Consider the following 26,098-nt stretch of genomic DNA (forward strand, 5'->3'; position numbering starts at 1 on the left):
TTTTATCTTGATGAGGTCCCAATAGTTCATTTTTGCTTTTAATTCCCTTGTCTTTGGAGATGTGTCAAGCAAGAAATTGCTGCAGCTGAGGTCAAAGAGGTTGTTGCCTGCTTTCTCCTGTAGGGTTTCCTGTCTCACATTTAGGTCTTTCATCAATTTTGAGTTTATTTTTGTGTACAGTGTAAGAAAGTGGTCTAGTTTCATTCTTCTGCATGTTGCTGTCCAGTTCTCCCAGCACCATTTGCTAAAGAGACTGTCTTTTTTCCATTGGATACTCTTTCCTGTTTTGTCAAAGATTGGTTGGCCATATATTTGTGGGTCCAATTCTGGGTTCTCTATTCTATTCCATTGGTCTATGTGTCTGCTTTTTTTTTTTTTTTTCAACGTTTATTTATTTTTGGGACAGAGAGAGACAGAGCATGAACGGGGGAGGGACAGAGAGAGAGGGAGACACAGAATCGGAAACAGGCTCCAGGCTCTGAGCCATCAGCCCAGAGCCTGACGCGGGGCTCGAACTCACGGACCGTGAGATCGTGACCTGGCTGAAGTCGGACGCTTAACCGACTGCGCCACCCAGGCGCCCCTATGTGTCTGCTTTTGTGCCAATACCATACTGTCTTGATGATTACAGTTTGAGGTAGAGGCTAAAGTCTGGGATTGTGATGCCTTCTGTTTGGTTTTCTTTTTCAATATTACTTTGGCTATTCGGGATCTTTTGTGGTTCCATACAAACTTCAGGATTGTTTGTTCTAGCTTTGAGAAGAATGCCAGTGCAATTTTGATTGGGACTGCATTGAATCTGCAGATTGCTTTGGGTAGTATTGAGATTTTAACAATATTTACTCTTCCAATCCACGAGCATGGAATGTTTTTCCATTTCTTTGTGTCTTCTTCAATTTCCTTCATAAGTTTTCTATAGTTGAGCATACAGATTTTTAATATCTTTGGTTAGGTTTATCCCTAGGTATTTTATGGTTCTTGGTGCAATTGTAAGTGGGATCAATTTCTTGATTTTTCTTTTTGTTGCTTCATTATTGGTGTATAGAAATGCAATCGATTTCTGTACATTTTGTACCCTGCAACTTTGCTGAATTCATGTATCAGTTGCAGCAGCCTTTTGGTGGAGTACTCGGGTTTTCCATGTAGAGTATCAGGTCATCTGCAAAAAGTGAAAGTTTGACTTCTTTTTTGCCAATTTTGATGCTTTTTATTTCATTTTGTTGTCTGATTGCTGATGTTAGGACTTCCAATACTATGTTAAGCAACAGTGGGAAGAGTGGACATCTCTGTCATGTTCCTGATCTCAGGGGGAAAAGCTCTCAGTTTTTGCACACTGAGGATGATATTAGCTGTGGGCTTTTCATATATGGCTTTTATGATGTTTAGTTATGTTCCTTCTATCCCAACTTTCTTCAGGGTTTGAAGAAAGGATGCTGTATTTTGTCAAATGTTTTTTCTGCATCTATTGATAGGATCATTGGTTCTTATCCTTTCTTTTACTAATATGATGTATCACACTGATTGATTTGCAAATATTGAACCAGCCCTGCAACCCAGGAATGAATCCCAATTGATCATGGTGAAAAATTCTTTTTATATGCTGTTGAATTCGATTTGCCACTATCTTGTTGAGAATTTTTACATCCATGTTCATCAGGATATTGGCTTGTAATTCTCCATTTTTGTGGCGTCTCTGTCTGGTTTGGGAATCAAGGTAATTCTGGCTTCATAGAATGAGTCTGGAAGTTTTCCTTCTGTTTCCATGTTTTGGAACAGCTGGAGAAGGATAGGTATTAAATATGCTTTAAATGTCTAGTAGAATTCCCCTGGGAAGCCATCTGGCCTGGGACTCTTATATGTTGGGAGATTTTTGATAACTGATTCAATTTCTTCAGTAGTTATGGGTCTGTTCAAATTTTCTATTTCTTCCTGTTTGAGTTTTGGTAGTGTGTGGGTGTCTAGGAATTTGTCCATTTCTTCCAGGTTGTCCAGTTTGTTGGCATACAATTTTTCATAGTATACTCTGATAAATGCTTGTACATCTGAGGGATTGGCTGTGATAAATCCCTTTGCATTCGTGATTTTATCTCTTTGGGTCTTTTTTCTTTTCGAGAGGTCTAGCTAAGGGTTTATCAATTTTGTTTATTTTTTCAAAAACCAACTCTTAGTTTCATTGATCTGTTCTACTGTTTTTTTGGGTTTTTTTAGATTCTACATTGTTTATTTCTGCTCTGATCTTTATTAATTCTCTTCTCCTACTGGCCTTGGGGTTTCTTTGTTGTTCTGCTGCTGGTTCCTTTAGGTGTGCTATTCGATTTTGTATTTGGGATTTTTCTTATTTTGAGCTCGGCCTGGATTGCAATGTATTTTCCTCTGAGAACTGCCTTTGCTACATCCCAAAGGGTTTGGACTACAGTGTTTCCATTTTCATTTGTTTCCATATATTTTTTAATTTCTTCTTTAATTGCCTGGCTGACCCATTCATTCTTTAGTAGGATGTTCTTTAATCTCCATGCATTTGGAGGTTTTCCAAACTTTTTCTTGTGGTTGATTTCAAGATTCATAGCATTGTGATCTGAAAATGTGCATGGTATGGTTTTAATGCTTTTATATTTATTGAGGGCTGTTTTGTGACCCAGTATGTGATCTATCTTGGAGAATGTCCCATGTGCACTTGAGAAGAATGTTGTATTCTGCTGCCTTAGGGTGAAAAGTTCTGAATGTATCTCTCAAATCCATCTGGTCCAGTGTATCATTCAGGGCCCTTGTTTCTTTATTGATTTTCTGTCTGGATAACCTGTACATTGTTGTAAGTGGAGTATTAAAGTCTCCTGCAATTACCACATTCTTAAGATTGCCTATGTTTGTGATTGTTTTATATATTTGGGTGCTTTTAAATTCGGTGCATAAACATTTATAATTGTTAGCTCTTCTTGATGGATAGACCCTGTAATTATGATATAATGCCCTTCTTCATCTCTTGTTACAACCTTTAGTTTAATCTAGTTTGTCTGATATAAGTATGGCTACTCCAGCTTTTGACTTCTAGTAACATGATAGATGGTTCTCCATCCCCTCACTTTCAATCTGAAGGTGTCCCCAGGTCTAAAACGGGTCTCTTGTAGACAGCAAATAGATGGGTCTTGTTTTTTTATCCATTATGATACCCTCTGTCTTTTGGTTGGAGCATTTAGTCCATTTACATTCAGTGTTATTATTGAAAGATATAGATTTAGTCATTGTGTTATCTGTAGGCTTCATGTTTGTAGTGATGTCTCTGGTCCTTTGTGGTCCTTTGCAACATTCCACTCACAGAATCCCCCTTAGGATCCCTTGTAGGGCTGGTTTAGCGGTGATGAATTCCTTCAGTTTTTGTTTGTCTGGGAAAACCTTTATCTCTCCTTCTATTCTGAATGGCAGGCTTGCTGGATTAAGGATTCTTGGCTGCATATCTTTCCTATTCAGCACATTGAAAATTTCCTGCCACTCCTTTCTGGCCTGCCAAGCTTCAGTAGATAGGTTTGCTACTACCCTTATGTGTCTACTCTTGTAGGTTAAGACCCATTTGTCCCTAGCTGCTTTCAGAATTCTCTCTTTATCTTTGTATTTTGCCAGTTTTACTATATATCATGCAGAAGATTGATTCAAGTTACATCTGAAGGGACTTCTCTGTGCCTCCTGGATTTCAATGTCTGTTTCCTTTCCCAGATTACGGAAGTTCTCAGCTATGATTTGTTCAAGTACAACTTCCACCCCTTTCTCTCTCTTCTTCTTCTTCTTCTGGAACTCCTATGATACAGATATTATTCCATTTCATTTAATCACTTAGGTCTCTAATTCTCCCCTCATGGCCCAGAATTTAATCTTTTTTCTCGGCTTCATCTTTTTCCATAATTTTATCTTTTTTCACTTATTCTCCCCTCTGCCTTTTCAGTCCTGCTGTCACTGACTCTAGTTTATTTTACACCTCATTTACAACATTTTTTTAATTGATCATGACTATTTTTTAGTTCCTTGATCTCTGTAACAATAGATTCTCTGCTGTCTCCTATGTTTTTTTCAAGCCCAGCGGTTAATCTTATGACTATTGTTCTAAATTCTTGTTCAGTTACACAGTTTATACCTGTTTTGATCAATTCTTTAGCTGTCATTTCTTCCTGGAATTTGTTTTTAGGAGAATTCTTCCATTTTGTCATTTGGGCTAGTTTTTTGTCCCTCACGTGTTTTAAAAGCTTGTTATGTGTCCTGCACCTGTGAGGACTACTATATTAAAGAGGAGTCATACTCTGTCTAGGGCCTGGCCCTTCAGGAGGTGTTTTTTGAGTGTGTTACTTGCTCTGTTGTTGTGACTCTGGTTGTTTTATCTCCCTACTCGTAGTGATGTTTTGGACCCTCCACCAGGTGTGCTTTGATTTGTTCACTGAAGTAGCCCTGAATACCTGCATAACAGTCCTTTCTGATAACTTGGGAGCCACCTGACTAAATGCTTTCTTGACATCTGAAGTTAAATATCCATAATAGTGCCTGTCAAAAGCTGTAAAGATGTGTCTTATTTGATTGCAAAATTTTTTGTGCAACAAAATTTTTTTCTTTTTTCTTACAACACTTTTTTTTTCTTTTTTCTTACAACACTTGAAAACTCCTCAAATAATAGGCATTGTCACACTTTCTCATGGTTTTCCTTCAACCACTCCAGCCTGGCCTCTGCCATCACCTGGTACCAAAACTGCTCTTGCAGGTCGCCAACTCCAATGGACCAGAAGTCTAAAATAATTTTGAAGTGCAAGGAAGATATATTTTTCTTTTCTTATGATCTAGTGGAAATGGTTACAGTGTTTACTATTGATTTTGGGTAGCCTTTAATAGTTTCAGTAATTTATTTTTTAATGATTTTTTATTAGGAATGAGTTTGCATGAAATGCAACAGATTTATGTATATTAATTTTGTACCCTGTAACTTTACTGAATTCATTTATCAGTTCTCGTAGTTTTTTGGTGAATTCTTTAAGATTTTCTATATATAATATCATGTCATCTGTAGATAGTGAAATATGTTACTTCTTCCTTACCAATCTAGATGCCCTTTATTTCTTTGTCTTGTCTGATTGCTGTGGCTAGGACTTCTAGTACTATGTTGAATAAAAGTGGTGAGAGTGGACATCCTTGTCCTGTTCCTGATTTAAGAGGAAAAGCTCTCACTTGTTCCCCATGGAGGATGATGTTGGCTGTGAGTTTTTCACATATGGCTTTTCTTATGTTTAGGTATGCTCCCTCTAAACCTAGATTGTTGAGACTTTTTATCATGAATGAATATTGTAATAATTGATATGGTGCTTTATAGATCAGATTTCCTTGTTTAAACTTCAAAACAATGTTATGACATAGCTTTTTTTAGTATTTATAAAAGTATTTTAAATGCTATTAGTATTACTATTAATGCATTTAATTTGATGAAAATAAACAAAGATGAAATATATTGGAATTCAGTAAAAGAAGCATTGAACAAGTGTCAGGCTGGAGAAGAGCTATGTTTTAAGGGTTGAGCATATTTTAGTCTAGTTCCATCAGACACTTCAAATCATGGAAAATGTTAAACATTCATTTTATTTTCAGCTGAACCATACAACAAACCTAAGTAGTAAGTGGTGATGGTATCATCTAACAGGTGATGAAAATAAGGCTCATCAAAATGATTTGTTCAAGAACACAGAACCAGTAAGTTAAAGAACCAATGTTAGAACCCAGGTTTTTGGTTTTTTGTGTGTGTGTTTTGTTTTGTTTTTACCTCATGTTAAGGAGACAAAATCCAGAAACTGAGAGTAGAATTTAATGCCAGGGAGGTCAGAGTCACATAGCCTAACTTGAGGGTCAGAAATCATAATTCCCAACTGCTTGTTAGGATAGAACCCAAAGGAGATAAATTTACTGTATACTCGCATTTTCTAGAGTGCATCTAGACTATAAGGGATATACATATTTCTACTTCCCCCAAATTAGCCTTATATCCTAAGTATTGAAAGCAAGTTATGTGAATCTTCTCATATTAAAAATCAAATATCAACAAAACTGCTAGATTAAATTGGCCATTTGAGATGAAAAAGATGATACAACAACTAACAAATTCTATGTATAAGTACAATAAAATTTAATAAATATAGTTACATTTCAGAAAGGCAAGCCCAAGGAACCTCATGTTAATTTTACCTAATGCTTTAGTTACCTAGTATATTTATCAAGTATACTTTCTTACCATAATATTGTAGTTGACATTAATGGTCTCATTTTCATAGGGGGCATTCATTTGAACAGGTTTAATATCATTCTTTCCTTTCCTTACAACATCATAGATGGGATTTCGAGGTTGCTGGTTTTGTAGAATTTTTTTCAGTTGCTTTTCCAGAAGTTGTGGAGCATTGTTAACTACTTCAAAAACTCCATAATCTGCATTAAATCTAATTGCCTCTGAAAAGGTCTGTAAGATAGATTTGGGGAAATAAGGTCTTAATTTGTATAAACCAGAAACTCACTGTCTCAAAGAAGACTTGACACTTACATATATGCATATATACATACATAAAGTTTTGTGTACTTAATCATTACCTCTTCTCTTTTAGGAGCTTAGAAATCCCTTGACTACAGATAAGGGAACCCACTGAATCCTTCCTTTCCAATGTACTTACGCCATGAAATAAGGATGTACTGTGGCAGAAATCCCCTTTGCAGTATCTCTGTGTTTCTTTGGAACTGGAAAGAAATACACACCTGGTCTCTATGAAGCAATGCTATTCTCTTAGGAGCGGGTGGGTTACTAGGGAAGAATGAGTAAAGGAAGAAGAAAAAACACTCGCGTTATCTCTTTCATCCCCAGGAGCCATGAAAGCTAAAGTACAATGCCTTGCCCAAAAGGATAAAATTAAGTACAATGTGTTCTTCATTTAAGACTATTTCAACACCGTTCCTCTCACTGTGGAAAAAAAGAGAGAAAGAGAAAGAGAGACTAACATTTCTGAGCTTTTCACAGTAATTACTAAATGTTGCCAAGTTTTATTTAAAGTCAGTCAGTTAATATACAACAATATTCAAACAGTGAGTTTGAATGCCAATTTGCATTAAGTAGCTCTGTAACTTTGAGTAAATAATTAAACATGGTTGGCATCTCCATCTCCATAACAAATAAATAGTGGATTGGCTGTGTCTTTTCCCATTTTGCCCTCCAAATCTGGAATCAAGTTTCCTTTTTCAGAATATTAACTTATTTTAGGATACCTTTAGTGAACTATTTACTCATGTAGATTAATTTATAAATGTCTATCCAGGTGGTAGAAGACATCTAGCCCTTCCCCTTGGATTAGTAAATGTCCTAGGGAGAACATCAATTCTTCCAAATTTTACTAAGAGATTGCTAGATATACCATAGTTAAAATTTAATAAATGGTAGGATGTCATAATATTGGAGTTAGAAATATATACATACATATGTAAAAATATCCATATATATGTACGTATATATACATATTTTTAAATTAATTTTTTACATTTACTCATTTTTGAGAGACAGAGCATATCAGGGAGGGGCAGAGACAGAGGGAGACACAGAATGTGAATCAGGCTCCAGGCTCTGAGCTGCCAGCACAGAGCCTGATGTGGGGCTCAAACCCACAAACCATGAAATCATGGCGAGTCAAAGTCAGACACTTTCCTGACTGAGCCACCCAGGCACCCCAATACATACATATTTTTTTCAGTGTCAGATAACGTCACATCTCTAAAGACTGATCATCTCCCCTTCTAAGGAATTTAAAGTTCATGGACAATAGAATTCAATATGAAAGTCAGTCTACTGCCCAAAAGGCCTCAGGGCTAAGATTTCCCCTCAAAAATGACATGTATAGGGCAATGGACAAGTAATACAAGTGACAGTAAATTGTGTACAAGGTTTCTTCGATAAATATATTTAACTGCATGTGTCTTTCAAACATGAGATTCAAACAGGCATCACTCACCTGAATGTCAAATACGATCTCTGAATTATACTATCACTAGACTAAACAGATAAATGAGTCTGCTGATATCAAACACAAGATTCATTTGGTAGGAGAAAGCAACTGAATTAAGCTTGGTAGAGAATGGACATAAAATATTAGCTGGGGTTGGGGAAACAGTACAGTATACTGCAAAAGACCATCTGGAAAAGATTTCTTCTAGTTCTGAGTATCCATGGAACAAGAGAGCAAGTTTGGCCTTTATTTGTTTTCCTTTCTTTTTTCTGCCTCCTACCCTCACACCTGGTGGACAGAGGGACACAAAGCTGTGATAATCCAAAGCCAAGAATGCCAGTTAGTTAGTTCTATGAACAAATAAGACATTTCCTACTACTCAAGTTAGAAAGGTAATGACCCAGTAAAAAAAAATTTAGAGGGACTGTGACATTCTGAGACCCTCAGTAGCCAATGTTACTCAGTAGAAAGGAGTTAAGTTACAGTTGATATAAATAACGGAAGAGACAAGAACTACCATTAACTGGCCATCTACCATGTGCAAGCATGTGACAGACACTTCAAATGCACTATCTTTCCACATTCCTGAGATCATTCTTTATTGAAAGTGGACACTCAAGATAGTTATGTGATGGACTATGGATTCAGAGCAATGAAGTGCTAAATCAGGGCTATCGAAAAAGTCTATCTGGTCCCAAAGACAGCACATTTCCCCTTCTTTACGATTTTATTGCCTCACATACTGATAAAACTAGCATGTACTAACCACCTTCTCTAGGCCAGGCCCTGTGCTAAGCAATAACCCTATAAACATAGTGGATCTGGGATTCAAACCAAGGTGTTTTATCAGTAAAGACACACAAGCATGAAGCAGCATGGTACATGTGGGTAATTTTCAGCAGTTCCATGCAGTTAGAATATAACTAGAATAGCTCATAGTTGAAATTGTTTAAGGAACAGAGGAAAGACTTGAGGTAGATGAGGTAGATAGGACCAAATCATGGAAGGCTTTGCATGCCATTTTAAGAAGCATAAGCTTATTTTGATCCTTGAAATAGGATGGGATGGGAAAATCCTAAGTTGGGAAGTAACTATGATTTGTGTTTTAGGAAGATTCTCCTGGTAGCAGTCTGGAGTTTTGTTTGCTGGCTCTTGAGTTGGTGAGGTAGAATGCTCACATCCCACAAGCAGAGCCATCCCCAGGCTCTCAGGAGACTGGCAGTTACCTCGGAGCTACCATCATCAGAGCCAGGGTCAGGGTGGCAATAACTCGCTTGCATGGGTTACTGTCCCCAGCACACACAGGGGCTAGGGCAGGGTGTAAGGCAGGTAGTCAGCAATTAACTTTTATTTTCAACTCACAAAGCAAAACTACGGCTGAAACAAGTGATCTCTTCATGGATTTCCAGCATATCCCCTAGTAAGTGCACTGCAGAACTCTGGGTTCATGACTACAGACTGCTTTAAACACTGAGCTGACACATAATTTCAGTAGGCGTCAGTAGATGCTGTGGATTAGCTCGCTCAGGATCTGTTCCAACCCCCTGAAATGCAGAATCTGGACAACTAAAAACTGTATCACCCAGACTCCCGTGTGGTTCAAGTTACACGTGTGACTCAGTTCTGCTACTCATATGCACGAAATACTTGAATTCTGAAACAAGTGGAGTAGGGAAGAGGCAGAGTCTATCCACCCTGAGGAAGGAAAGCTGAACGACATAAGTACATGAAAGTGAGGAGAGAAACTGGACAAAAAGAAGTACTTTACAAAAAAAAAAAAAAAGAAAGAAAGAAAACAGAAGCTAAGCTGTAATTGTGTCCATGATTAAATGACATGAAATTTAGCTACATAAGATGTTAAAATATTTAGAATTTTTAAATTTAAGAATTTATCTCAGTGGGGGAGGCACCTGGGTGGCTCAGTCAGTTGAGCGTCTGACTTCGGCTCAGGTCATGATCTCACAGTTCATAAGTTTGAGCCCTACATCGGGCTCTCTGCTGTCAGCACAGAGCTGGCTTCAGATGCCTTGTCCCCCTCTCTCTGCTCCTCCCTACTCCCTCAAATCAATCAATCAATCAATAAAAATTTTTTAAAAAGAATTTATCTCAGTGGAATTAAAATGTGATAGAGTCTATGCCAAGGGGATATAAGTGCTTTCTTATTTTAAAAGTCATGATTTCCAATGGATCTCTGAAGATCCTTAATAGCACTGTGGTTCTAAGATTATAAAAGGGGCAAATAACTGATTCAAAGCTTCCGCCAGTTCACTTATCTCATCAACAACCAAACTTTTTAATGCCCAAGGGCCAATTATTATCCTGAGCAAAAAGGATACAAACCGAATAAAATACTTGCCTTTGCAGGAACAATACACGGTCATTCATTTTTTTTTATGATGAAGAGTCAACAAAATGCTGAAATAATTTAAATTAGTGTAACATGCAAATGCTAAAGGGGAAATCTGTCCACAGAGAGACCATGGTAGTTAATACTAGAGTTTTGTGTTTTTTTTTTATCTAGTTATTGTACTTTAAAAGGGATTTGGCTAACCTAGAAATCTATCCAGAAAAGGATAAGCAGAATGATTAAATGAAAGAAATGTTGGGTGAAATCATTTTGCTTTTCTAGGATTTATCATAAAAGGGGTTTTAATTAAACAATCCCAAGGTGCCTTCCTTCTTCGATACTCCATTGATCCACAATTGTCTCTCACAGAAAAGAAAGTCTGTATCTTCTTCTTTCTAATAAGATCATCCAATTCCACTGTTCCTTTGTTATTTTACTCATTTATTCAATAAGTTTCATTGAACACTTATTAAATAAGCTATCATGATAGATGATGTATTGCCACATTGAGTGAGCCAGTCCAGAGTACTCTCCATAAAGCCCCAAATGAAATGGAGACACAGATATGGCTTCAGAGTATGCTGATACAACAAAGAAGAAAGGATGTAAATACACAGAGACAGTAAAGACTCATCCTACAAGACAATGAGCCCTACAGTTGGCATACAAGGTGAAGTCATATTTAGTCAAAATTATCCCTTGAAATCCTTGAGAACACCCATAAGGTATAAAGTCGTCCTACTTCTCAAGAAGCTAATCACAGTGTTTCCTCTGGAATTGAAATGGGTTACTGATTCTTCAGTTAGGAGCCAGATGAAATGGTGGGCTTGTGTTTAAAACTCATGTTATACAGAGATATGCATGTTTAACACTAGAATCCCTCTCAGCATGATCAGTTCACTACTCTAGGAAAGGCAAGCAGGAAGAGACCATTGAGGGAACAGCAGATTCTCATCTTCTGGCTCCTACCCTTATCAAGATGCTCATGGATGCGTATGTGTGTGTTTATGGATTAGTAAAACAGACAAAACCATCCTCACTCTTTAAATCACCCTCACTCTCTCTGCAGAGCACGAGTAATTCGTTTTGAGTAATAACACATGTATATTGATGAACTGAAAGCAGTTGGACATTGCTGAAGCTTACTAGTCAAGAGGGAATTAACAGGATATAAGCCTGGAGAGAAAGGCAGAGGATGGGTTCATCAAAGACTTTCTATTATGTGCATAACTCCCAACTCACTCTCTAGAGTCTGTGGTTCTCAGAGTGTGGTGCCTGGACCAGTAACATCAGAATCACCTTGGAACCTGCTAGAAATGCAATTATCAGGGCCCTCCCTATAATGAGAAACTCGGAGAGTGAGGCCTGGTATTCAGTGTTAACAAGCCCTCAGGTGATTCTGATGCATGTTCAGATTTACACTGCTTTAGGATGATGGGGAGCCAGTAAAGAGTTTTCAGCTGGGAAGAGACAGAATCCAGATCAAGACCAACTTTAACACCCACCTTCTGTCCGCTACTTCATGTAGACTTTCCCGTGTATTCACATAAGTGGAGGGGATGACCATCTAGGTTCTGTACGCAGAAGAAAGAACCCTGCTCTTTATTATGCAAAGTCCTGTTGTCTGCTTTAAAATACATATATATATAAATCTTGGGTACCTGGGCGGCTCAGTCGGTTGCGTGTCCGACATTGCTCAGGTCATGATCTCAGGGTTTGTGAGTTCAAGCCCCACATCGGGGCTGCTCGCTGCTGACAGCGCAGAGACCACTTCAAATCCTCTGTCCACCCCCTTTCTCTACCCCTGCCCCCCTTGCATGCACTCTCTCTCTCTCTCTCTCAAAAATAAACAAACATTTTTAAGAAATCTCTCTCACACATCAAGTCCTTTCTCTATTTCTCAGCCTATCCACAAAACTCCCACAGTTGGTTTAGTATGTGACAATAAAAGACATGTGAGGTGGGGGAGAGAGAAACGAACAAGGTAGGAAGTCTCTCTCCAGAAAAAGCTGAGTAGGCTGATTTAGAGAACTCTCAACTTTTAATCATATGACAGGAAAAATCTCCAGTTTGAGCCTCAAACCCAATCCTCCGCAAGCTGCTGCAGACTGCTCTTTCCCTTGCTTAATTTTCTTATTTCAAGGGTATCGTTTTCCAAATGTTCTAAAACGAACTGACCTGAAGGCGGTGAAAGCTAACTTTGTAGTACCAGTCATCCATGTGCGAAAAATATTTCCACAGAAAAAGCAAGTGCACGAAAATATTTTTACCACAATAAATTGCTGGCTCCACATTTCTTTGAGAAGAGGAGGGGGGAAAAAAGCCTGTGAATAATTAGTGATGTGCTTAAACTGCCAGCGGAGCACCACTGAAACTTACTGGGTGCCAAATTATTTAGCTGAACAGTATTTAAATTAAAAACTAATGACTAGGTTAATTTAATACATGTTCATCTCTGCTCCAACTCTGTCTCTCCTAATTGAGTTCCAAAGCTGTATTTTAAACATGCATCCTAGTCAGCGAATGAAAAACATGTGACTACTTGACTATAACAAGTCGTTACCAATGACTTCTTTTAATCTAAGTTTTACTGTCATTTTAGATGTTTCACCATAAACTATTTGCTGGACATATTCACCAATGGGATGGAAGGAATCATGTGCCACATAAAATACATAGAAATATCCTTAGTTAATAAAATGAATTAACATTTGGTAATGTGAGTGCTTTATGTGTGAGCTACAAGGCTTATCAAAACACCCAGAGGTATAAACGCTGAACTAGCCAGTACTACCTACACTCTATCAACACCTTCAAAAATCAATCTCAAAAAGTTAAAAGTATTTAACTTTTGGCAGTGGAAGACCCAAGCCCCGCATCCCCCTTTATGCCACTCATTCCCCATATCCGTACTCTCTTTCTTTCTCTTTCTCCTTACCCAACAATCTATCCAACATATAAATCCTTCATAAAGCTGCAAGAAATTATAATAGTTTACAGATTAAAGAAAAAAGTGTGGAGAATCAGTCCCCAAAAAAGAAGTTATGGTAAAATTCCAAAGGCAAATAGCTAAGCATGGTCTGGCAAACACATGACATACCTATCCTTGCAAGGAGGGTATGGAACAGGCCACCCCTTCGGCTTCTGCAGACCATAAATGTCACAAACATTCTAAACCACCCACAGAGGACCAACCTAAATCTGTATGTGGGCTCATCTACCCAATCCCACAACAGTCACTGAGCATAAAACACACAAAACAAAACCAAAAGGGGGAAAAAAATGTTTTCACACTATAGCACAGAAGAAAACTTAATAAGCAAACACTTGTCCATAAAGAGTTGACAGAAAAAAAAAAAAAAAAAAACAACCTCCCAGACACCAAATGAAAACAATATCTGAATATGAACCTGGCAACAGAACAAACGGACTGAAGTTATGAAAGCTAGGATTTGGAAAGTGCCATAATCATTTATAATAGCAGCAACTGTCCTGGATTCCCCTCATCAAAATAACATGGAGGCAGGCTACCAGCCATCAATTTCTGGATCTTACAATGTGTCCCATGGGTGTTATGGGGTAATGGAAAGAAGGAGGGTAGGAGCCAGAAAGCCTGATTCCTAGGCCCATTTCTGCCACAATCCAATCTGGGACCTTGAGCATGTCACTACAGATGTGGAAGAAGACTGAGAAGTCTCAGAAATCTAGATGACTTAAGGGAGGGACTTTTGGATTGAGAATATTATAATACATATCTACACTGTCTATCTCAGGCTTAGATTGTTGCGGTTTTTTGGTGGAGGAGGAAATGGTAGAGGAGGTGAGGCAAAAGAAGATTAGAAAGTTTATTTATTTAAAAATTATCTTACATGGAAGATGTATAAATTAAAAAAAAAAAAAAAAAACAGAATCATCCTCAAGAAGCTTTTGGAGATACAGAAGAAAGGGACCTATCCTTGGCCCCAGGAAATTTATAATGTAGCTCCTGAGATAAAAATAAATAGAGAAGATCAAATTTTCTTTAGCTGGGAAAGTCTAATCTCCCACCTACCATATATACCACCATAAAATATTCCCCAAAATGATTTTCTAACCTATATCCAAATATCTCCAATCACAGGAAGTTTACTCCTGTGAATAATGTCATCCCTATTGTTCTGTTCCACTGTTAGAAAACAAACTTTAAATGTCTTTCTTCTGGTGATTGAAAATCAACTTCCTCATAAATGCTGGCCTTGGTTGTGCCCGCCAGCTTCACAGAACAAGTTAACCCCTCTTCCTCAATCAGATCTTGAAATACTTGGAAAAAAGCTGGTCCACTCCAACCCTTCTACCCATTCCCCAGCCAGGTTCAACACCCACACTTCTTTCAACCCTTCCTCATCTGACATGGTTTCCAGAGTGTTCATTGGCTGAATCTCCCCAAGTCTGGTTTGGCAGAGCAACTCCTAACCTGTGGCACCAAGAATGGAACACAATATTCCAAATGTAGTCTGACAAGTCAATACGATTTTAAAAAAAGACAAAGCAAAACATTTATTGAGTGCCTTCTATGCTCCAGACTAATATTTTTCTTGATTTTAACTATACCTCTGTTAATGCCCCCTAAAAATACATCAGCTTTGTTTCAGACCATTTCAGATTACCACAATAAAAATAAGACCAGATTCTGTTCCTCCACTGCCAATTCTATAGTTCTTACGGCATAGTAGGACAAGTTTTTGAGTCGTGTGGACCTGGGTGGACCTTGTCACTTAACTAGCTGAGTGACCTTAAGCTGGAAAAACACTAGTTCACTTGCAACGTTTCATCCAAGACCCTGATAAAAATAATTTGGAAAGTCAAAGCCAATGACATATTTGTATGGCACAGAAGTTTATTCTCCAGACTGACAATGACCTACTAATCTAATTAAGGAGTGACTGCCCCTCATGTTTCAGGATCAGAACATGAGTTGGTCTAGTTAGTGAAGGAAAAACAAAGAGAAGCACTAATTCTGTGCCAAGCACTTAACATACATTACCTTGTTTCATTACAACCTTATAGGATACTTACACTGTTTTCACAGAGAAAGATATCAAGGTATTAAGTAACTAAAGAATGTTTCTAAGATCACATGGGTAATATCTGCCTCACTTCTATTACTAATCATTACACTGGGGCATGGACACAGGAAGAATATGTGTGGTCAAGGTGGGTGGGGGTGGCTCAGGGGAGGCAGGAAAGAATGTGCAGGACGACACAAGCAGAATGAAGCGGGAGGTAAAACCAGAAAGGTTAGATTCAGGCCACATTGCAAAAGGTCTCGAACTCCATACTAAGGAATGTGGACTTAAATCCGTAGGCTATTAAGTGTCAACCCCTACTGGCTGCAGTTAGAGAACGTGTTCAAATATTTGAAAACTAACTTCACAGGTAATGATATGAGCTTTGGAGAGACAAAGCCGTATAAGTGGAGCATGTGTTGGGTGTATTCTTTTAGATAGGCGTGGGAGGGAAGGTTTCCTGAGTAGAGGTGACTTAAATCAGGGAGAAGGTGAAACAAGTATCTCAGGAAAGAGCACTCCAGCCTAAAGGGCCCTGAGTATGCTTGGCATATTCATGGTGGAGAAACATGAAGAGGGCCAGGTAAGCCGGAAAAGAATTAATAAGAGGAAGAGGCACAGGAAATAAAGACCAAGAGATGGCAAGAGCCAGATCATACAGGATTCTGGATTTTATTCTTAGTGTAATAAGAAGCCACCTTTGAGGGCTTTGAGGGCAGGAAGTAACATGGTTCCATTTATCTGTATTATTATTATTACTTTATTGCTAGGATTATGCTTTACTAAAACTATAATACATTAAATTTATGGCTCCCTAAAATGCCAGTCCATAATGCTCCAAAAAAAGAGAGCTCAGTTTGACACATTTATTCTCATTAAACCCATGCTGGCTTCTAACTCTTAGCTAAGTGCTAATAAACCAAACATTACTAAGCTGTTCTAGAATTTTGCCTGGAATTTGGTTTGAGAATTCATCATTCTTTCTCCTCCCTGTCCCCAAATTCTTTTTGGAAACCTATTACCATATTTCCCCTTCTCCTATCTTGTGGCATGAAGCGTGGGTAGTTAATAGGTAGATTACATTGTACCATATGTAGCTGCAAAGGAATGAGAGAGATTTTCATAGGGTGGGGGGACACAGAATGAGAGAATGTAAAAGAGAAGGATTTGGAGAGACAGAAAACAGGAGAGAAGTGGCCAAGCTCGGCCACATGGGATATATGAAAGGGTCAAACTGCAGGAGTCTGCTTGGGTGGGACGAACACATGACCACAGAGACACTCTGCCATCTCACCTGAAGCCTGAAACACACAAAACACACAAAAATGGTAACATCAATTCTGACTGGATGGCAGGACTATGGCTCAATTTTTCTTACATTTAAGATAAATTTTCTCTAGTATTGTTATATCACTTCTATAATTTAAAATAGATTTAAAAAAAAAAGAAAGGTAGGGGAATTTATGTTCTAGAGCAAGTAAAAGTCAAGATGATCACAAAACTTGAGATGATGACATGTAAATCTTCAGAAATTGAAATCAGACCCAATATAGACATTTTTCTTTTTAAAATGTCACAAAAATTAGAGGAAAAATGGAGAATGCAGAGCCTAGAGGAAAGACTATATACTCAAGAAGAGCAAAATTCTGACAATTTTGTGATGCTGCTGGATTTTTTATAATATACAACCGGATGATGAAAAAGTTGCAAAATCAGACCAGGGGCACCTGACTGGCTCAGCTGGTTAAGCGTTGGGCTCTTGATTTCAGCTCAGGTCATGATCTCACAGTTCATGAGTTTGAGCCCTGCATCAGGCTCTGTGCTGACAGCATGGAGCCTATTTGGGATTCTCTCTCCCCCTCTCTCACTCTGCCCTTCCCCCACTCACACACACAGGGACACACTACCTCAAAATAAATAAACTTTAAAAATAAAAAAAGAGGGGCACCTGAGTGGCTCAGTTTGTTAAGTGTCCGACTTCGGCTCAGATCATGATCTTGCAGTTCATGAGTTTGAGTCTCATGTCAGGCTCTGCTGCCAGCTCAGAGCCCGGAGCCTGCTTCAGATTCTGTGTCTCCCTCTCTCTCTGCCCCTCCCCTGCTCACACTCTGTCTATCTCTCTCTCTCTCTCAAATAAATGAATATTTAAAAAAAAGAAAGAAAGAGAAAAAGAAAATCAGACCAAACAAGAACCCATGAGGTATCCTGTACCATCACTCAGGCCTGTTGCTGGAAAGCGAGAGGTGATTGGTGTCTCAGCCTAACCCCCATAATGGATCCAGAGGCCTGGCTGTGCCAAATGGGGGAGAGACCACAAATTCTTTTGGAAAATGGAAAATAAGACAAAACAACAAACATGCATGCATAGATACATACATACATGCAAAAACTAATCTAGGCAAGAGGGTGAATCTAGTACTGTCTCTTCAAAAGACATCTTCAGTGGCTAGGCTTTAAGAGATTCAACATATCATGGCCGACTCCCACTCTCACCATTACTATTTAACAGAGTACTCAAAGTCTTAGCCTCAGCAAGCAGACAACAAAAAGAAAGAAAAGGCACCCAAAGTGCCAAGGAGGAAGTCAAATTTTCACTATTTGCAGACAACATGATACTCTATGTAGAAAACCCAAAAAATTTCTAGAATACATGAAATCAGCAAAGTCGCCAGATACAAAATCAACATGCAGAAATCTGTTGCACTTCTATACACCACAAACAAAGCAGCAGAAAGAGAAATCAAGGAATCAATCCTATTTGCAATTGCACTAAAAACAATAAGATACCTAGGAATAAACCTAACCAAAGTGATAAAAGAGCTACACTCTGAAAACTATAGAACACTTATTAAAGAAATTGAAGAGGACACAAAGAAATGGAAAAGCATTCCACACTCATGCATTAGAAGAACATTGTTAAAATGTCTATACTACCCAAAACAATCTGCACATTTAATGCAATCCCTATCAAAATACCACCAACATTTTGCATAGAGCTAGAACAAACAATCCTAAAATTTGTATGGAACCAAAAAGGCCCGAATAGCCAAAGCTATTCTGAAAAAGAAAAACAAAATTAGAGACATCATGATTCCAGATTTCAAGCTATATTACAAAGCTGTAGTCATCAAGACAGTATGGTACTGGCACAAAAAGAGATACATAGTTCGGTGGAATAGAATAGAAAACCCAGAAATGGACCCACAACTATATGCTAAACTCACCTTCAACAAAGCAGAAAAGAACATCCAATGGAAAAAGACAGTCTCTTCAACAAGGGAAAATGGGAAAACTAGACAGTGACATGCAGAAGAATGAAACTGGACCACTTTCTTACCCCATACACAAAAGTAAATTCAAAATGAATGAAAGACCTAAATGTGAGACAGGAAACCATAAAAATCCTGGAGGAAAACAACATCTTTGACCTTGGCTGGAGCAACTTCTTATTAGACACATTGTCAAAGGCAAGGGAAACAAAAGTAAACATGAACTATTGGGACCTCATCAAGATAAAAAGCTTCTGCACAGCAAAAAACAAAAAACAAAAAACAACAATCAACAAAACAAAAAGGCAGCCTACAGAATGGGAGAAGATATTTGCAGACAACATATCTGATAAAGGGTTAGTAACCAAAATCTATAAAGAACTTATCAAACTCAACACCAAAAAATCCAATTAAGAAATGGGCAGAAGACATGAATAGATACTTTTCAAAAGAATACATCCAGATAGCTATCAGACACATGAAAAGATGCTCAAAATCACCCATTATCATGGAAATATGAATAAAAACCACAATGAGATACCATCTCACATCTGTCAGGATGGCTAAAATGAACAACACGAGAAACAACAAGTGTTGGCGATGATGCAGAGAAAGGGGAATCCTTCTGCACTGTTGGTGCGAAGGCAAATGGGTGCAGCCACTCTGGAGGTTCAAGAAACTAAAAACAGAACTACCCTAAGACCCAGCAATTGCACTACTAAGTATTTACCCAAAGGATACAAAAATACAGATTTGAAGGAGTACATGTACCCAATGTTTATAGCAGCATTATCAACAATAGCCAAACTCTGGAAAGAGCCCAAATGTCCATTGACTGACGAATGGATAAAGAAGATATGACATACAAATATATAAATACACACACACACACACACACACACACACACACACACACACAAAATGGAATATTACTCAGCCATCAAAAAAAGAATGTAATCTTGCCATTTAAAATGATGTGGATGGAGCTAAAATGTATTATGCTAAGCAAAGTAAGTCAATCAGAGAAAGACAAATATCATATGATTTCATACATATGTGGAATTTAAGAAACAAAATAGATGAATATGTGGAAGGGAGAGGGGAGAAGAGAGGGAAATAAACCACAAGAGACTCTTAATGATAAAGAACAAACTATGGTTTGACAGAGGGAGGTGGGTGGGAGATGGACTAGACGGGATATGGTACTAAGGAGGGTGCTTGTTGTGACGAGCACTGGGTGTTGTAGGTAAGTGAAGAATCACTGAATTCCACTCCTGAAGCCAAAATTGCACTAAAATTTAAATTTAAAATAAGTTTTAAAATTTTAATTAAAAGTAACATATTATGGCCCACACCCTCTAAAATTACTTGTGACATTTTTATATTCCAAAATTTCCCTGGTAAATATGTTAATGAAAAAAGTTTTTGCATTTGTATAATAATGAAAACCTTTTCTTATCTTTCTTTTATTTGAAATTCCTGATTAACTTTATTTGCCAAGCACTGTAAGTGTTTTTATGCATTCCCATCTCACTTTCCCCAACCCCCTTGATACTTAAGTATATCAGTCAATGCTCTGAAAGACTAAAATTCTATTATTTGGCATCCACCTATGTCTTATTTACTATTAATATAAAATTCTAGTTAACTTAGACACAAATTCCACTTTAATATCTGTACAAAAGGATGACAATAATTGCCTAGAGTCAAGAAATACAGTTTTTTTTTTTTTTATATTTTGTCTTTATCACCTCTGTTCAAAGCCTGAAACAGTGCCAAATACAATAGCATCAGATTTTGTACAGAATACTTCTTTTCTAGTTTATCCACATTTATTATTTTTATTATTATTTTTTGTACAAAATACTTTTAATGGTTAGAAAAATTCCAGCTTTCAGGGTGCCTGTGTGCCTCAGTTGGTTAAGCATCCAACTTTAGCTCAGGTCATGTTCTCACGGTCTGTGAATTCGAGCCCCACATCAGGCTCTGTGCTGACAGTTCAGAGCCTGGAGCCTGCTTCAGATTCTGTGTCTTCCTCTCTCTCTGCCCCTCCCCAGCTCATGCTCTGTCTCTCTCTGTCTCTCAAAAATGAATACACATTTAAAAATTGTTTTAAAAATTCCAGCTTTCTTATTCATTCATTCATTCATTCATTCTTATTGTTGTACAACTGATGCAGCTTTCTTCAGTAATTTCCAAATATGATTCAAACCCAAATGATTAACTCCATAAAAAGATACAAACTTTACTTTTCATTAATAATTCTGAAAGAGATTATCCTTCATAAAGTTACCTTATAAAATAATCCAGTGATTACAATATTTTGCTTTGATAATATATTCCATAGAACATAAGAATATACTCACTGGAAGGCTTAGGAATTCATTAAAGTAGTCCACAAGGAAATCATCTGTTGCCAAAGAATCTTCCTGAAAAAATATAAAACACAATATTATGCTTATACTGAGATGTTTTAAAACATGCCAATATTATTCTCTAATTCTGCTTATCAAAAGATTATAATGTAGATCCTCAGATCTTTTTCAGTCTGTCAACAGCAAGTGCTCACTATAAATAGAACACAGTGCTACAATCTCTGGAGGAAAGAAAGAAGAAAACAGAATGGAGCACACTCTTAAAAGATTTTGTCAGTATGCCTAGCTGGAAAACAGAACACATGAAAAATATAGCACAGCACTTAAATGAAATATAGTACAAAACTCAACACAAGGTAAATTTCCTACAGACGTATTTTTATACACTTATGTATATGATATTTATTTATATTATATTAAATATATTTCATTACAATAATGGCAGAATCAATACAGAACCGTGTTTGAAGTTAAAATGAAATTCAGAATGTAAATTTCTTAAATTGCCTAATGGAAGTGATAAACTAAGTAAAGAAAATATTCTACCGCTTCCTCCCCAGAATGAGACAGCTTTAGTAATCTGACAGTTAGTAATTTGCATGAAGAAACTTTGACAATGCATGTGTTCTAAGCATAAAGATTGTATATATTTTTTCCATAACTATCTCACCCACCAACATAGCCACTTTTAAAACTGGCAAAATTGGAAAGCCCCTGCCAAGAACAAATTTTCTCTTCCAAATAAAACACCTTATTTTATTAGCAATTGTTTCCATTGTGTCAAAAGCATATCATGGCATACTCTGCTATACAGTACATGTGTTTATTTTGTTATTCATAATTATATTTCCACTTTGCAAATCTAACATGAAAGTTGACAATATGACACAATGCTATTATTTCCATATGGCTGATTATTTTCTTCTTATATTGGCCAATTTTTAAAATTTGTTGAAGTATAGTGTTGCAGTGTAAGGAAGATACTCTAGCATATTGACTTGGAAAATAGATTTTGCAGGGTAATTTCTCTAAGTATTTGTAGTACAATTAGTATAGAGTTATAAATAACCACTTACAGGACTTACATCAAGGAACGTACTAAAAATCTGAACTTTAAAACTAAGGATTTAGCTTACTAAAAATCTCAACTGATTAAAACAACAACACACTTAGCATCTCATAAACCATCTACATTCATAGTGGTACCTCAATAATATATTCTCAAAGTTCTGACTGGCGAAGATTTAACAAAGCAGAGCAAGGCTGATAGAGGTGATATACAGCTAATAAGCTTTCAAATTTTACCTTTCAAAGTTACTTTAATTTTCTGGACTTTATTTAGTGAACTATCTACTTTCTGCTAAGTCTTAAGAGAAATCAACTGAATTTAATAAATATTTTTAGGATCTCCTAGATGGAGGGCACTGTCCCACAGTAAGGGTGGCCAAATTTTGTACTACTGGGCTCATGATCAAAAATCCTCAGATGGGGGGCGCCTGGGTGGCGCAGTCGGTTAAGCGTCCGACTTCAGCCAGGTCACGATCTCGCGGTCCGTGAGTTCGAGCCCCGCGTCAGGCTCTGGGCTGATGGCTCGGAGCCTGGAGCCTGTTTCCGATTCTGTGTCTCCCTCTCTCTCTGACGCTCCCCCGTTCATGCTCTGTCTCTCTCTGTCCCAAAAATAAATAAAAAACGTTGAAAAAAAAAAATTAAAAAAAAAAAAAATCCTCAGATGGGAAGCATGAGTATTTTAATTAATAACAGTAAGGGAGTACTGTCCCTTACTAATTTTTCTAAAATAGCACCTTATTTTTAAATTTTACCTATCAAACAGAATGTGCATTTCACAGAGTCAGGTGCACCTAAATATTGCTAGAATATGGCCAGTCACATGGCCACAAATTTCTAGATAATCCTCAGACTCATATATTCATTTCCAGTTGCCTCACCCTTCTCAGAGATTGTAACTCAATGAGTTCCAAACTATCTATGATGAAGTAGCTGTTTTGTTTTGTGTGTTTCCTAAGTTTCAGACAAATAACCTATAAAATACAATAAGAATGAATTACTAGAAAATGAAATAAAAGATACGCATAATACAAAAGCCCAATGGTTTATTACTAAATTCAGTAGATACAAACAGACTCTGTCAACATACCATAAAGTTTTTACATGTTTGCTCTCGACTTCTGAACTCATCTCAACAAGGACTGATGAGAGTTTCAGGCAGCTCTGGTCGACAAACCCTCATCAAGTAGCACTGCCCTACCTGGTGAACAGTTTGCTTCCAGCAACCTCAGGTGCCCTGAAACTGAACCACACTGATAGGGCATTTCTCTGGCGTTCGGTCACATCCTCAGGTTTGCATTTCCAACCATAGAAACTCCAAGTATTCACAAACATCAAAATCTGTATTTCTTTTCTGAAGCTGTATCTTGCTTTCTCCCCATATGAAATATCAGCACTTCTGCTGCTACTAGGGAAGTTCTGCAAGGGAAATAAGCATGGTCTCCAAGTGCCGACTCAGTTCTCCTGTTGCACTTCAATGGGAAGGCCTGCACGTCTCTAAATAAATGAGCGTATCTTCCCACTGAAGCTTCTAGTCCAACATGTTCAGATAGTTTGTCATATCAGTGAGCCAATGAGGATCTTTATGAAACCCTTTACGTATTATTTATTTATCCTTATTTATTAAGGATCTTCATAAACACTTTATTCTCAAAACGCTTCATTTAAAAAAGGCCTTGATCGAAAGAAACTTACTCTTTGTAAGTTTCCACAATCTAGTCACACGGCTGTATTAAAATGAACTAAGTCTCCATGCTTGGGATTAATATATTCCAAATAACCAATAAACTGGTGATGGTTATTAATGGCACAATCAAGAAGAAAACTGAGTTACAATCAATTCCTCCATTACATCATTCCATGAACCTGACTGCAAACTTTGCAGCACAGATTCTCTGCTGAATGATGCAATGGAAGGTAGGAACATTTTTTCAGAATTGAATACACACTTGAAACCTGTTTTTTCATGTATTACAGGTGTGCCATCTGTGAAAGTGAAGTCAGCTTTTCCGTTTTTAGTCCAGACTTCTCAAATTTCTTCCTGAAAGAGGGTTAAGCAAAATAGTTTATATGTGCTGGCTAATTATGGTAGACAAAAAATTTTTTGCTTAAGAATTTATTTTGCTGAGCCCTCAAATCAGATAAACTACAATTAGTTCACCACTCTAAAACAGGCAAGATATACAAAGAAGACCTTGTAAACAAGGAAGATGAAGTAAGATATACATAGACATAAACCATAGTCCACCAAAGAATATGATACATGCCAAAAGAAAATTATAGTATTAAATGTTTCCTCTCAAAAGAAGGAGATATTATCTGGTAGGAGGAATCAGAAGAGACTCAAGTGGAGAAAATGGCATTTGAAGTAACTTCAATTCTATAATTAGAAATACATAAATGAGAAGCAACAATGCAAAGCACAGGGAAAAATGCATGAGCAAAGCAACGTGGAAATCAAAACACAGTAAAAGTGATCACGGTTAGCTAATGGCAGAAGTAGAAAAATAATCCATGTTTCCAACTTCATTTCCAGCCGTTCCCACATTACACCAAAGCTATTCATCTAATATCCAATGCTGAATCCTATACTGACACACCTTAGATTAGGAATGCTATCATCAGTCAGTGAATAAGACAGACCGTATTTCAAAAATTACAGCCATCAGGATGCACCTATTTTTATTGTTTCTTCCTAAATTACACATGATCTTTCTTTTCTCCTTTCCAAACAAGCCAATCACTAGACCAGAGCTTCTCACTAGGGGAAGACAATGGAGTTCAACGGGTCAAATGAAAGTGGACCTCTTCAGCCTTCAAGGCAACCAGGCACAGCCAGGAATGGCTGGGGCTCCCAGGATGGTGACTCAAGGTTGTGAGCAACCTTGTTTGGTACTCCTCATGTCCATCTTCCTCCCCTGGATAAAGTGATTTATGAGTCACATTCCACACCCACTGCTCCTCTGTAAGACACTAAGCAAAGCCAACGAGTTGCTCAAGCCCCTGGACATAGATTTATTAGCTATGTGCAGAGCATACACTGTCCCATGGAGCTCCCAGAAGAGTTTGTTTTAGATGTCCAAGAAAACAGCACAAGACAAAGGTGCTGACAGCTTGGAGGAAAGGGGGAAGGGAGATCCCGGAAGGCTACAGATGACAGCTCCAAATCTCTGCCTTCACATATATCAGATATTTCTGTCCACTGGTAACCGATGTATGCCTGTAGTAGTATCCAAGCTAGATATAAGGTGATCAGTCAAAAAACGTATGCATATCCTGCAACACAGACTTTCATCATTACTTTGAAATATTTGATATGAAACATTTTGATTTGTTTCTTTTTATTTTTACTTTTATTTATTTTTGAGAGAGAGAGAGAAAGTGAAAGCAGGGGAGGGGCAGAGAGAGAAGGAGGCACAGAATCCGAAGCAGGCTCCAGGCTCTGAGTTGTTAACACAGAGCCTGACTTGGGGCTTGAACTCACAAACCTGTGAGATCATGACCTGAGCTGAAGTCAGATGCTTAACTGACTGAGCCACCTAGGCACCCCACATTTTATTGATTTCTAAATCTATTTCTTTATCCTAAGAAATATTAACTTTGTGTTTGTCATGAAAAAAAGAACTATTAAATTTTAATCTCAACTCTTGCAATTTTAAATGGTTACAAAAATTGTCTAAAAATTTTTAACTCTTATTGGGTGATACAGTTTTTTACCAATAGAGACTATTCAAGAATTATAAGGGATCACCATTAAAAAGTCCTGATTAGTAATTGCATACAGTCATTTCAACTATAAAACTTGATATTAAAAAGTTACCTACATCCAAAAAGGAAATTAAGAAAATAATTCCATTTACAAAGAATTTACTGAAAAGAAGTTAGAGAAGATGTAAGTACATGGAAAGACATACCATGTTCATGAATTGGAAGCAATATTGTTAAAATGACAATCCACCCAAAGCAATCTACAGATTTAACACAATCTCCGCCAAAATCC

The 26,098-nt window shown here is 37.5% G+C and overlaps 1 protein-coding gene across 15 annotated transcripts in view; it reads right to left on the reverse strand.

Annotated features, from left to right (window-relative positions):
* The window catches only part of RGS22 (regulator of G protein signaling 22), a 176,608-nt gene that overhangs the window by 138,244 nt on the left and 12,266 nt on the right, over nt 1-26,098 (reverse strand). For 13 of the 15 annotated variants that reach the window (XR_006198137.1, XR_006198136.1, XR_006198135.1 and 10 more), the window contains exons 2-5: nt 21,025-21,087; nt 11,850-11,918; nt 6,681-6,744; nt 6,251-6,472 (exon numbers count right to left, since the gene is read on the reverse strand). Coding sequence is in view for 7 of the 15 variants with exons in the window: in XM_042923377.1 (XP_042779311.1) it covers nt 6,251-6,472; nt 6,681-6,744; nt 11,850-11,911 (348 nt within the window). In the remaining 8 variants the exon portion in view is untranslated. Of the gene's footprint in view, nt 1-6,250; nt 6,473-6,680; nt 6,745-11,849; nt 11,919-21,024; nt 21,088-24,047; nt 24,112-26,098 lie in introns of those variants that run through there. The other 2 variants (XM_042923375.1, XM_042923381.1) reach the window with 2 other exon arrangements.

The sequence above is a fragment of the Panthera leo genome, chromosome F2 (genome assembly GCF_018350215.1).
Source record: "Panthera leo isolate Ple1 chromosome F2, P.leo_Ple1_pat1.1, whole genome shotgun sequence".
Classification (NCBI taxonomy): domain Eukaryota; kingdom Metazoa; phylum Chordata; class Mammalia; order Carnivora; family Felidae; genus Panthera; species Panthera leo.